A 14,509-nucleotide genomic window follows, 5' to 3' on the forward strand; every position below is an offset into this window, starting at 1 on the left:
CTCACCAAACGTAGCAGAGATCTTCACCCCATAACGATTATTAAGAGTAAACTTCCCTTATATTGGGAACCGATGTCCATCACAAGTATTGTGATCCCTCTTGAGCACCAATACACTCTTCTATACATGGTACCATATAAAACAGCTTTTGTGTTATCTTGATGAATTTATAGCCGTACCTAAAACACATCGTCACTTCATACACATTCCTTGTGGGACACTGGTATCAAAGAATATGTCTTCCCATTGCATCCTAGACTAGCTAAATGGCTACAGATTAGGGGAGCAGGCAAACCAGTCAAGAATCCATACACCCTCAAGGCGTTTGATGTGAGCCGCAGTGTGGGGCCCACAAATTACCAAATCAGTACTAAGATTCCAGTTGTGGTGTGCGTGTGTCAGACTAGCACCTTCCTTTGCCTTTTCACCACGTAGTCTACGGTGGTGTTGCAATCGGTGGCCACCGCCACAAACAGATGACTCATCGCTAAACACAACAGAATGCCTCTCACGTCCCACTTTACACCGGTTCTATACGATATTTCGTTTTTTGTGTAGTGCGATGTTAGCAGTAAATGGCGTACCACAATTGGAGATCTCAATTTTGTTTCCAGTAATCTATTCCCAACCGTTTATAGTTACTCAGTGGCTGTAACATCCTGCCTGGATTCAGTCTTCCAGCCATCCATCTGGAAGAATCAGTAGAACAATTCTACGATCTTCTCATGTAGTCCTTCTGGATGACGTACCAGCTTTGAGTCGATTTGTCACCAATCGCTCCGCATCCGTTGCACTACAGCCAAGTCTATACGGCCTGTCAGTGTGGTGGTGCCATGTCCCTCATGCCAATAATTAGACCATCAGGGTTGGAGAGAGTGTAGTGAAAAGCTGAACGTGCGCATCTTTTCGACGTGTTTTGTTGCCGTCTCCACCTGAGTAGTTTCCTGCTACACGCACCTAGTAATCATACATTGATATTATCCTTCCTTCACAGCTGGCATATGCAACCTTTGGTGACCCGTGGACCTGATTCATATACGTTGCTCGTGGGTTGCCTCGTTACGTCACGTGACGCGACAGCAGCGCTCCTACGTCTGCGATATGAATGATTATGGCGTAACGCTCCGATATGAATGGCACGCCTTTGCCGACACGCCACGGTCACAAATTATGCCTCAAAATACTCATACATTCATTTCATTTTGATTCAAAAGTCTCAGGGGCCGGACTGAAACCAGTCACAGGTCGGACTTTTTTTTCTTTGGAAATGCCGAAAATAGTGCAAGCATAAAATTTTGATCATCATACACCACAGGTATGGAAATAGTGACGTATTTACAGTCTTAATGTTACTGTTCATTCTTCCTTTGTTTCCATGACACTGTGAAGGTTGCATGAGGTTCTGGTATTTTTCCTGCAAGTATTTTTCTGCTGCAAGAGAGTCGAACTATCTGAAAGCGGACGGTATTTACGTTTTACAGGGAAAATGTTTACATTATGCATAAATAAGACGTAAATATATAAACGTACTTCAATGAGAATTATTTTAACAGCGAAAAAATCAATTATTTGACGAGAAAAATAATTTCTGATGTTTGGCATTTAGCAAGAAAAATGATAAAAGAATAAAACAAAAATTATCTATTTACTGTGTTCTAGATTTTGTTCGATGTGCTTGCAAGTATATATTTTCTCGAGCAAATAAATGTTTCAAACCCCCAAATTAATCCGCCTCACAACTCCATTACGGTCTGATCAGTCATGATGCTGTAATGGCTCAACAAAGTGTATGTTGGTGCCATGAGTTATGGCAGCCGACTTGCACTTATCACAACCTACTTCATATGCCCTATTCCTGTCCAAACTGTTTCCCACCAAACCCACTATCATTATATGGTCGTCTGAAAAGTCCTTGCATATAGATGGTATGTCCCTATCGCTTAACTTAGCTCTGCACGTGGTTTGAAGCTGGTGGTGATTGGTTACACTGCCCATAAGCTTTCCTGTAACAGGGCCTGAACCTTGCCTCTAGCTACTGCCTAACAGAGGGCCTAACGTCGCCTATGGCTATTACTTTGCCTGGCACTTCACACATTACTGGCCTTCATATCATCAGCTGAAATGTGCTGCACATTTCCTTCTAGTCCTACCTCAGGCTCTTCTCCACTTAACTTGGGCAGTGGTGGATACCTGTTTTTAGTGTTGGAAATTAAACTATCTGATCGCGTTCCTTCTATCTTATCAGCTGGCACTTTCAACCCACACTTCTCCAACACTTCCTGGCAAATTAAAACCGTGTGCCTGACCGAGACTCGAACTCGGGATCTTTCTTTCGCGGGCAAGTACTTACCAACTGAGCTACCCAAGAACACTCATGGCCCGTCCTCACAGCCTCACACCCGCCATTACCTTCTCTCCTATCTTCCAAATTTCACAGAAGCTTTCCTTCGAACATTGCAAGCTGTGAAGCTGTGAGGGGATGGGTCATGTGTCGTGCTTAGATAGCTCAACTGGTAGAGCACTTGCCCGCGATAGAAAAAGGTCCCGAGTTTGAGTCTGGGTCTGGCACACAGTTTTAATCTGCCAGGAAGTTTAATATCTGCGCACACTCCGCTGCAAAGTTAAAATTTATTCTGGCCACGATCATCCCCTCTGTCTCCCTATACCCTGATGAATTCCTTGCTTCCTTCCTCCATCTGTACCAGAGTTTCCTGTCCCCTTTCCTGTTCGTCAGTCAAACATTTCCTACTGCATTCTTTGCATTTAAAGAAGAGTGTCTTCAGTTTTGCGAACGTTATCCGCACCGCATCTCCTCTCCCCGTGAGTATATTTCATGAAACATTCGTAAAAGAGCGCCGTCCTCATTTCCCTATAACAGCTCCAACATTTCTCGCTCATGGTCAGTTTCGATAGAATTAGTTTAACTTTAAATAATGCGTCAAATATGTCAAGGACGCTAGATTGATCATATGTAAACCAAAAGTTTTTTTACTGTTGGCGCTATTTTGTACTGACAATGATTTAATAACTGCATTTTTAGAGAATTTGCGTGATCAAAATTGTATGGTTAGGCTTTTCAACGTTTATAACTCGGAAAATCTACGTCTAGATTGCGTCTAAATAATGAGTAAATAATATGAAACTAGTTAAGAAATAATCATTAGAAACGATTAATCAATACTTTCATGGCAACAGTACACTACTGAAACTAGTAGCTGTAAAAAATGCAGTAGTAAAAAATGCAATTAGGGTTTTTACTGTTTGTCAAGAAAAATTTCAGACTACTTAAAGCGACTGTAAGGATTTCAAATAAATTATTTTCAAGAGAAAGTACAACGCTAAACATTCACTTCTGTGACAAGAACACAGTACAGCGATTGCTCAAAACAAAATTAATTGAACTATATTCACTCTTAAATAAGTACTTTTCATGGAGGAAATACAGCTGCGTATCTCGCTGTTCCCACAGTGAAATGTGGCAAGCGAACATCTGTGACAATTGCAGATCACTTACATAGACTGCCTGAAAGCTCATGTCTGTTAACAAATGGCTCTGAGCACTATGGGACTTAACTTGTGAGGCACGGTTCCAGACTGCAGCACCTGGAACCGCTCGGCCACCCCGGCCGGCTCAGGTCTGTTAGTTGCGTTGTTGCCCACACGTGATCAGAGGTATTGCTGGTGTGCCCGCAGGTGAGGACATCAAGCAGCTGAAGAACAGGGTGTACGCGGAGCTGCTGACTCTGCCCTTCCCGTTCGCCGGCGTGGACGGCACCAGCGCGTGCGACCAGGTGTTCGACGCCAGCGGCCAGAAGGCGGGCTGCCCGCTTAAGGCCGGCCAGGAGTACGTCTACAAGAACAAGCTCAAGGTGCTCGACATCTACCCCAAGGTAACGCAGCTCCCTTCCTTAGCGGCCAGCCGAGTTGCTCGGTCGCACGAACATCGAAATAGCAGATATTCAGGAAAGTCAACGAAGAGTAGCAAATGAACGAAAAATCGCTCAAGTATTTACTTCCTAAATTCACCCGAATTTTCGAGGTAAAAATAGCGATTTCAAAAATTGAATTTTGAAGCGCATCGGACAGTCAAACTACATAATGTTTGTCAGCATACTGTCTGCAACAGGATCGCAAGTCCATTTTGCTGACTAAGAACTCAGTAAGAACCACCTTCAGTGATACCCAGAGTTCTGTTTTACTCAATCATTTTTAATTTAAAGTTTATGTCGAATATTTCTCTAATATTAGTTCCAACAAACATGACTTCTTTCACTTCCCTTTCTGAAAGTAGGGATTCCACAACTTTGAGCCATCAGTCTGAACAATAGTTTGATGGGGCCTGCTGGGAATTCCTCTCCTATGCCACTTCAATTTCATAGTAGTACTTGCATCTAGCGTCCTCAGTTTTTTCTTGGGTGTATTCCAAACTGTCTTCCTCTACTGTTGTTACCCTCTACAGCTCGCTTTATTACCATGTAAGTTATTACCAAATGTCTTAGCTCTTGTCCTATCAGCCAGTCCCTTCTTTCTGTCAGTTTTCCATATGTTCGTTTATCAGTTCAACAAATAACCACCTTATTCCTTATCTTATTAATCTACCTATTTTCCAACATCTTTCTTTTGCACCACGTTTCAAAATCCTTTACTTCTCTTCCTTTACTGTTTTAATGCAGTGCTTCAAACGTAGATTCTCAGAAACGTCTTCCTTGGATAAAGGCCTATGTTTGACAAAAGCAGACTTCTTCTGGCCAGGAATGCCTTATTTGCGTTAGCTTGTCTCTGTCGTCCTTACTTAATCTGTTGTGTGGCATTTTGTTTCCAAGGTAGCAGAATTCTTTAACTTTCCCTGCTTTGTGGTCCCTAATTTTGAAAAGTTTGTAGCTAATATTCTGGTATTCTTCGTTACTTTACCCTTTCTTTGGGTTACTCTTAATCTGTATTTCGTACTCGTTAAACTACTCATTCCATTCAACAAGTCCTATAAGTCTTCAGTTTTACTGAGGATGGCAATGTTATCAGTTAATCTCATCATTCATATCCTTCCATCCTGAATTTTAAGTTCACTCTTGAAACATTTAATTTCCATTAAGTTATATTTCAGTGTATAGGTTGTTGAACAGCAAGGGTGAAACATTGCATCCAAGTCTTATACTATCTTCAATCCAAGCACTTCATTCTTGGTTTTCTGACCTAATTTGTCCTCCTTTGCATTTGTACATATTGTATGTTACTGTTACATCAGGCTCAGCTTTGTTTAGAGGTTCCTGTGCAAAAAAAGCCAAAACACGTACTGTATTAGTTCAGGTATAGAGAATGTTGTTTTAACTAGAGACAACTAATTATCTTGAAAATAATGCATTGTACGAAAAACGTTTCAGATGAAAAGTTTAATATTAGTTAAGGAGACATGTCTGTTCTACAACTGGCTAGTTACTAGACATCCCTCCTGTGTGGGTGAGGTCACCTTTGTATTTTCAGATGCCCACCCCATCCACCCATCAATTTTACTTGCATACTCGAATTTTGCACCAAGAAATACCATATGGTCTGCTCAAACCATCATTCTCCATTTGTGGTAGATGGCACTGTAACAAATATCAAGTGTGCCTGTTTTTGCATTTAAGAACTGACACATCTAATTCTGCATTTCATTTGTGATGTAGATGTGAAATTAGTGTTGCAAATTTGTGTGGTACAATATAGTTAGCTAGTTCAGTGACTGGTTAGAAAGTTTAGTGAGATCCAGGGACAGTGGCGTGGATGTGTAATAGCTCTGTTCCAATTGGTATGCTTGATATTGGTCCCTAACCTCTAACAATTGAGGCACTTAATTTTGGTGAGTACCATGGCAGTTGTGCGTGTTACTATCACTCCATGAATATTTTACCTTCTTATCACTGTCGTGGTTTGTATTCTGCTGGTAGTAACTGGTGTGAGAGTTACGGCAGATGGATGGAAATTACACTGAAATTGAGCATTCATATGGTTTGAGGACTCACCACAGTCAACTATGTATGGAACAGAAACCTAAGTTATCATACAAGTAGCTCATTTGCCAGCAACGTATAGCTATATTATTTGTTTTATAGGGTCCAAAATTACATTGGCAACACTAAAGTATAATTTGAACATAAATATCAATTGACAGAACACAAAGGTTAACATTTACATTGTAAATGGTATGATGAATCAAATGCAATGGTTCTTAATTGCAAAAACACACACTCGATATTCATTGATTACACCATCTTCTTTCACAAATGGGAAACGAGGGTTTCAGTAAACTATATGTATTTTTTGGTGTGGAATCTATGCCATAAAAGTAGGGTTTCGCATCTGAAAATACAAAGTTGACCCCACCTGAGCAGGTGGTGTGATTAGGAGGTGGCCATTCATAGCTGAGACAGAGGTCCAATTTATTAGGATTAACCTCTTCATCTAGAACCTTCTTTCGTACAATGTGTCATTTTCGGGAATTCAGATGTCCCAAGTTAAAACAAACACCTTGTGTACTAGGCAGGGCATATTGTAACCAGTGCAACCAGTGTGGCTGGAATTCTAGATTATTAACAGAAATATAATGAACTATGTCATTAAAATCTCCAAAAACCAAACTTTTCACTATTCTGGTTTAAATGCGAAAAGTGGATGGTGCCATGGCTTTATCACATAAATTTCAGTGCCATAAAAAATCCACAAGAAAAACCACTTAAATAAAACTTTATTGTTGGGTCTGTTACCTGTGGTATGTATAAACCAGTTAAATTACGTCTACAGTAGTTTTGTATTATTCTAATGGTGTTTTGGGATGAACTAAGAGGAAACTTTTTGTTTCAGATCCGTGTGCTTGTGCATTGGGAGCTGCAGGATCAGAATGAGAAGACACTAAAGTGCTTCGAGGTCCCCGCCAGGATCACTTCATGAGTGGCACTTCCCAGACGATGTGTGCACTCATTCCTCCACACTGAAATTGTTTACTCGTGGTTGTGTTAAAGTGTTAGCTCTATATGTGTCCTTTCTTAATAAAATTATTTAATTGAAAGAATTGTACTTTCATTTTTGTTGCCAAGAAACTTTTACTGGTTATGCAACATTAATGTTGTTTGCTATTAATAATTTTTACACATTGTTAAATCTTGGCAAAATATAATTTTTTCTGAGCATGGGAGAAGCCAAACACAAGTAATATGAAATTTGTGTGGACACAAATTTATGCAGAGACTGATAATTGTTAAAAATAGTCTAAAAATTAGTTTTTTCGAAGGGAGTGCAGGAAAGGTGGATACAGATACTTTGAAGTATGATACAGCAGAAACTAATGACAGTAATCTATCCCTCTTTGGTATCATAAATTAATAAATTTACAATTTTATTTTAGTCTTCAGGAGGGAGATGTAGTTGAACAGGGATAATAAAAGGTAAACGAAGAATTATTAAGATGGAAGAGAATAAAATACCCTACACAGGTGGAATGCCTAGTGCATCAGAAAGAGGCATATAGTACACACATTCTTGGAGCATAGGAACATCTTTACAGCAAAGCATTATAAACTGAGATAATTTGCTAATGATATTTATTCCGCTGTAGATGATGAATTCCTGTTCTGTAGAGCTCAGTTGGCTGCTGATGAATAAACAACGCCCATTCTTGCAGCTCATTTGACTGAAATTCACATCCACAGATGTCTTTCTTCCGACTGCTGAAGGTGTGAAAACCGGACTGCAAAAGATCCAGGCTGTACAGAGGATGTTAACGTTTAACAACCAAATTGTTGAAGTGTAGCCTTTGTCTGATTGGCATTGCATGTGATGGACGTTATTGTGCAACAGGATGATTCCATCAGACCTCATTCCTGGGAGTTTCGACTTCATGGGTTTATGAATTTGTGTTAAGTGTATTCATAGTTAAAATTGAAAGAAAAGAGCCCTCAGTCAAAATTTTTTTAGTTTTATTAACCGGCTTTCAACACTTCTAAGAGTGCCTTCATCAGAATTTAGACATTTAAAGCGGTCTGTAACATAATTACACATTTGTGGAAAGAAAAATTTTTTATACAAAAAAGTGTAAGTACTGCAATTAGACAGTAGACGAAGTAGAAGTAATAGGTCAAACTGGAGAAGAATGAGAGGACATAATCGGACATGAAGCTTTCTAAGGGACAATATCCTTTTGCGTTATGCCTTTTGGAATCTTAACTTTAGATGGCCGAGAGGGTATTTCATTCCTGCTCCCCACCCCCTACGAATGAGTGTCTACCGTCGTTTTCACGTTTGCTATAACGGAAGGGTGTCTTCACGTGGTATGGAATCAACCAGGAGCGACCGAATAAATTACCTACTCATCTCTTTTTTCCATACTAACTTCTAAATCGTTTAGCACGAAATAAAAATTTTGACAAAATAAAGGCGAGTACATGCTATAGCATTGACATTCTCCAGAGGAACATCCATGTACACTCGATAAATGTCTTTCGATAGTATGTGGTGTGTAGTTCAGTCACTTTTCCTGCTCGTTGCGCTATTTTACAATGCATAATACCTGTAACACTATTTTCACTTAATTTCAATCTATAGTCCAGAAGAAGAAAATTAACAAATGTGGCCAGAACTGATTTTAATACACGTGAGTTTAAATATTATTTAACTAGAAAAAGTATTGTCAAAAGTAAAAAAGAAGCAATTTAACCTTCGAGTGTCTGGGTCACATTTTGTAATTTACGTTGACAATACTAAGCAGGTTAAAGTACTTGTTTCGTCTCTGAAGCTAGTTTTCATTGGTCCTTCATACGATTGGTGTCAGCGTGAAATGATTAATAATAATAATAATAATAATAATAATAATAATAATAATAATAATAATAACAAATGATTCACGTGGAAAGATTTCCTACGTGATTACGGCCACACAACGGGAATTAACAGGTTTTGAATGCAGAATCGTAGTTGTAGGCCGATCCATGGGACATTCCAGTTCAGAAATAGTTAAGGAACTGAATAATCCGATATCCAGTGTCAAGAATGTACTGAGAATGCCATATTTCAGGCCTTACCTCTCACCACATTTGTTGAACCCTAGACTGGAAAACCGTTGCCTGGTCACATGAGTCCCAATTTCAGTTGGTAAGAGCCAATGGTAGGTTACAAGTGTGGCACAGACCTCGTGGAGCCATGGATCCGAGTTGTCAGTTAGACACTGTCAAAGCTGGAGGTGGCTCCATAAAGGTGAGGACTGTGTGCATGGAATGGACTGAACCCTCTGGTCCAACTGAACCGATCATACACTGGAAATGGTTATCTTCGGCCACTGGGAGCCATTTGTAGGCAAACAATGATGCAGTTATTATGAATGACTAGGCACCTTGCACCCAGCCACAACTGCTCGCGATGGGCTTGAATATCATGGACAGTTCGAGTTAAAAACATATGATTTGGCCACCCAGGTCGCCCGACATGAATTCCATCGAGCATTTACGGGCCAATCGAGAGGTCAGTTCATGCACAAAAGCCTTCAGTGGCAACTATTTCGCAATTCTGGGTGGCTATAGAGGCAGAATGGCTCAATATTCCTGCAGGGGAGTCGCAACGACTTGAGTCCCTGTCTCGTAGCACGATTACTGACAAAACTATGTCCAATTCGACATTAGGAGGTATCCCATGACTTTCGTCACCTCAGTATGTTACTTTACAGATGAATGCATTCATAAATACGAAAAAAGCTAAAGAAAGGTGAATACTTCTGTGTTGAAGACAAATGGGTGCAATAGAAAACAAGAGCTGTATGCGCATGTGCAGAACGCAGCATTTCGAGCGGGCTTTCTGCTTGTTATTGTTTTCATTAGTAGTCAGCAAACGAGGTATTTGTGAGGGCTCTTATGGCTATTGCACGGTATAATCTATAAATTTTTCAGTGAGTTATTTTCTTTATAAATAATATGATAAAACAAACGACAATTCACTTTCCTGTGTTGCCCATGAATAAAGCTACCTCCAATATTGGCCTACTATATAGAAATGGAACGAAACAAAGAAAGCGTAAGCGTGTTTATTGAGACATACAGCAAGGAAATGCGTCTATACAGGGTGTTACAAAAAGGTAAGGCCAAACTTTCGGAAAAGATGCCTCACACACAAAAAAAGAAAATGTTTTGTGGACATGTGTCCGGAAACACTTTCCATGTTAGAGCTCATTTTATTACTTCTCTTCAAATCACATTAATCATGGAATGGAAACACACAGCAAGAGAACGTACCAGCGTGACTTCAAACACTTTGTTACAGGAAATGTTCAAAATGTCATGCATCGACCCTCCATCACGGAATCGCTGATGCACCCCTGGAGAATGGCGTATTGTATCACAGCCGTCCACAATACGAGCACGAAGAGTCTCTACATTTGGTACCGGGGTTGCGTAGACAAGAGCTTTCAAATGCCCCCATAAATGAAAGTCAAGAGGGTTGAGGTCAAGAGAGCGTGGATGCCACAGAATTGGTCCGCCTCTACCAATCCATCGGTCACCGAATCTGTTGTTGAGAAGCGTACGAACACTTCGACTGAATGTGAAGAAGCTCCATCGTGCATGCACCACATGTTGTGTCGTACTTGTAAAGGCACATGTTCTAGCAGCATAGGTAGAGCATCCCGTATGAAATCATGATAATGTGCTCCATTGAGAGTAGGTGGACAAAACTAAAATGAGCTGTAACATGGAAAGTAATCGTTTCCGGACACATGTCCACATAACATCTTTTATTTGTGTGTGAGGAATGGCTCCTGAAAGTTAGGCCGTACCTTTTTGTAACACCCTGTATAATCCTCTAGATACGCTGCAGCATAGAAGGTACCTCTACAAACGTTTAATTCTAAGTTCATATTTTTTACATAAATGTGCATATAATTTTACCTTTGGTATACGTGCTTATCATCTTAATTGGTTAAAGTACATCACGCGTTGATTGCGTCTTTTGTTCAATTTCACAATACCAGGACGGATAAGGTTTAGAGAATAGCCACAAGAGTCAGAGCAGATGTGCTAACCACGACCAGCGAGGACTGTAAAAGCCATTATGCATCTTTGCGATCGCACTATTGCGAAACAGCTTCCCTCATTATCTGTCACTTGGCGGGAATCCCATTTTGAACGATCGACAGCAACTTGTCAAAACAAGCCACACACATTCTGACGAAGTTCCTAAATACCTTGTATACTCGGGCCTCGCAACGCAACGCTCGAGTGTGAGCCGGTAACACTCTGAAACGGCAGGTAGCGCTCGGAGCCGACGCTCCTAACAAGGGAACCTCCCCATCGCACCCCTCTCAGATTTAGTTATAAGTTGGCACCGTGGATAGGCCTTGAAAAACTGAATAGAGATCAATCGAGAAAACAGGAAGAAGTTGTGTGGAACTGTGAAAAAATAAGCAAAATATACAAACTGTGAAGATAGGCAACATCAAGGAAAATGTGTGCTCAGGAGAACCGTGGTCCCGTGGTTAGCGTGAGCAGCTGCGGAAAGAGAGGTCCTTGGTTCAAGTCTTCCCTAGAGTGAAAAGTTTTTATTTTCGCAAAGTTATGATCTGTCCGTTCGTTCATTGACGTCTCTGTTCACTGTAATTAGTTTAGTGTCCGTGTTTGGCGACTGCACCGCTAAACCGTGCGATTAGTAGACGGAAGGAAGTGCCTCTCCAATGGGAACCGAAAACATTTGATCGCAAGGTCATAGGTCCACCGATTCCTCCACAGGAAAACACGTCTGATATATTTTATACGACACTGGTAGCGGCATGTGCGTCACATGACAGGAATATGTTGTCGACCCACCTAACTTGTACACTTGACGAATGGGTAAAAAGATTCTTCTACCTTGCCCGATTTAGGTTTTCTTGTGGATGTGATAAACACTTCCAAAAAAAGTGATTAAAACGTAAGAGTTTGTCACATAAACTGCAACAAATGAAAGCAACAATTTCACAGTCGCACAGTTTTCCCTGTTCTCAGTCAAAACATATGTTTTTAACGTTTTCAAATTTTTCCGTGTGTAGACCGTAAAATCCTGCATATGTCCAAGCAAATCTGAACATGTCCTGGAATTTTGGAGAGCGAAGTTGATTATGTGTGAGTGCCTGAACTTTGATAATTGTCTGAAAATAAAAAATTAAGCTTTTCGGTCGAGGGAGGACTTCTCGTTCCACACTTGCTCACGCTAACCACGGGACCACGGCACTCGCGCTATCCTTGATGTTGCCTATCTTGCGCATGAACTACTCAGTTCGTATATTTTGCTTATTTTTTTCATGGTTCCACACAACTTCTTCCTGTTCTCTCGATTGATCTGTATTCAGTTTTTAAAGGCCTATCCACTGTGCCGACTTATAACTAAACCTGAGGGGGGTGCGATGGGGAGGTTCCCTTGTAAGCACACCTGAGCTACAGGCTGACGTCAAGACCTTGTAAGATCTATTGGATCATGTTCTATACTGACTTAATGATGACACCTTAGATGCATCACTTCAAATAAGCTTCGACTGTATTGTGGTCATGTTTTAAAGTCTGTTTGCTGTCTGACTCCTATAGGAGTCACAGGCGTCATTTGAATATTCGTGATTTGTTGATAATGTAACAAAAAATACAGTTCAAACAAGCAACAAATCCACTGCATTCAGGAAAAATTTGGATTCCAAAACGCAGATTCTTAAGAAGGAAAAAAAGGAGACTGCATTCATTTGAAATTATGTTTACTTCAAATGCGCGTTTTTAAGATTGACTTTGATAGAGGTCGTCAATTTAGTAGCATGTTTGCTTCTGGTATGAGAGAATTAGCCGTCTACATTTATCATAGACGCCCAGGGGACGCCCGGACCTGTAGAAAATAGTAAGCGAAATACACCCTTCGTGGAGGCTTCTCTCGTGTCCCCCCTCACTTCAATTGTGGTGCTATTAAAACAAATTTAGCGCAATAAGTTATTTCGCAATAGACTGACGTGAACGCTTTACAGCGCAATAAGAAATAAGTCGACTTAACACAAAAAGAAAACCTCATTTTCTGAGTACTCGTGAAAAAAGTTCTAATCTTTCGCGCCATAAAAAGAAATCACGTAATGTGAAAAGAAATAAAAGTTCTCTTTGATAATCGGAATTTCCCCGATATTATCGCATTTTTGCCACTCATGGGAAATTATACAGCTGTTCAAGCAGTATCCAGGTTTGTCTGGACAGGTTGTACACTCGTATGGTGTATCAGTTCGTTCGCCTTGTTCCGCGCACTTCTTACACCGCTTCCTCAAACTTACTTCTTCCCTGCAGTAGCTTCCCGCTTTTGCACAACGTGCGTTTGTTTGTGATGTTTCTTGCTGACATTTCGCTGGACGTCCATTAGTGGAAGAAAGCCCGTTATAATGTTCATTCCGTAATCGTACAACGTCATTTTATTTCTTGAGTATTTGATGTACAGATATAGAGAATTGAAAACTAGCATATCAATGACATTAAAGAATAGTTTTTTCGGCAAGCGGATAGTCTTTCGGTCACATAAATAATACCATAACATCTGATCTTGTTTATGAGTGCCAGACATAAAAGCATTGTACCTAATAATAGGGAAAGGTTTCGTGACTATTTGCTGGCGCGCTTTCGTCACTTGCTCCATAACATTTAGATGTTCTGTGGAAATGTAGGAAACCTCTCGTCGATCCTACCATTTTCCACTCATAACTCCATTAGAATACCGCGCAATTGTCTCTCCTCTCCCAAGTTTTGCCGATACAACGTCTTCGGGGGTCTATTTCCTATTTAATTTCAGAGTACCTTTTTAGGTTCGACAGAGTAGTAGCTAAATGAAAACTGTTATAGTAATCGTCCAAGTAAATGTGATGGCCAACATGCACCTTTTCTGCCATCAAATGTAAAACGACCTCTTCAGCGTGACCTTTTCCCCCCATATCTCCACTACTTCCTGTGTACACCGCGCACTTATTTATGAAACTGTTTGGGTTGTTGACATGTACATCTTAATGCCATGTTTATTACGTTTGCTTTTTGTGTGTTGTCTAAATGCCAAACTTCCCCTCAAAGAATCATTGATTCATCTATTGATAAATCTCTTCCCGGGTAATACACTTGAGACATTCTCGTGTTAAAATAATCCAATACAGGTAGTATCTTATATAAACGATCGTCTGGTTTCGGGTTTCCTGGAAGTGGATATTTTGCAAAATGCAGAGAGCGTAATATAATCCAATACCGGTCTGCGCTTACACTCATCGCTATTCCTCTTTTCTTTAATAGCGGTTCTTTCTTCCAGTAGTGTGGTAATCGCGGATATTAATTAACCATATGTAATGGTTCAAATGGCTCTGAGCACTATGGGACTTAACATCTGAGGTCATCAGTCCCCTAGAACTTAGAACTACTTAAACCTAACTAACCTAAGGACATCACACACATCCATGCCCGAGGCAGGATTCGAACCTGCGACCGTAGCGGGCTAACCATATGTAAGGAAACACCCAGGAATA

General features: G+C 40.5%; 1 protein-coding gene across 1 annotated transcript in view; it reads left to right on the forward strand.

Moving 5' to 3' along the window:
• LOC126337753 (NPC intracellular cholesterol transporter 2 homolog a) overlaps nucleotides 1–7,045 on the forward strand; it is a 64,487-nt gene extending 57,442 nt beyond the window's left edge. The window contains exons 3-4 of the mRNA XM_050001496.1: nucleotides 3,694–3,890; nucleotides 6,838–7,045. Coding sequence (XP_049857453.1) covers nucleotides 3,694–3,890; nucleotides 6,838–6,924 — 284 coding nt within the window. The 3' untranslated portion in view covers nucleotides 6,925–7,045. The remainder of the gene's footprint in view (nucleotides 1–3,693; nucleotides 3,891–6,837) is intronic.
• Nucleotides 7,046–14,509: the final 7,464 nt, after the last annotated feature.

Source organism: Schistocerca gregaria, chromosome 1 (genome assembly GCF_023897955.1).
Source record: "Schistocerca gregaria isolate iqSchGreg1 chromosome 1, iqSchGreg1.2, whole genome shotgun sequence".
Taxonomy (NCBI): domain Eukaryota; kingdom Metazoa; phylum Arthropoda; class Insecta; order Orthoptera; family Acrididae; genus Schistocerca; species Schistocerca gregaria.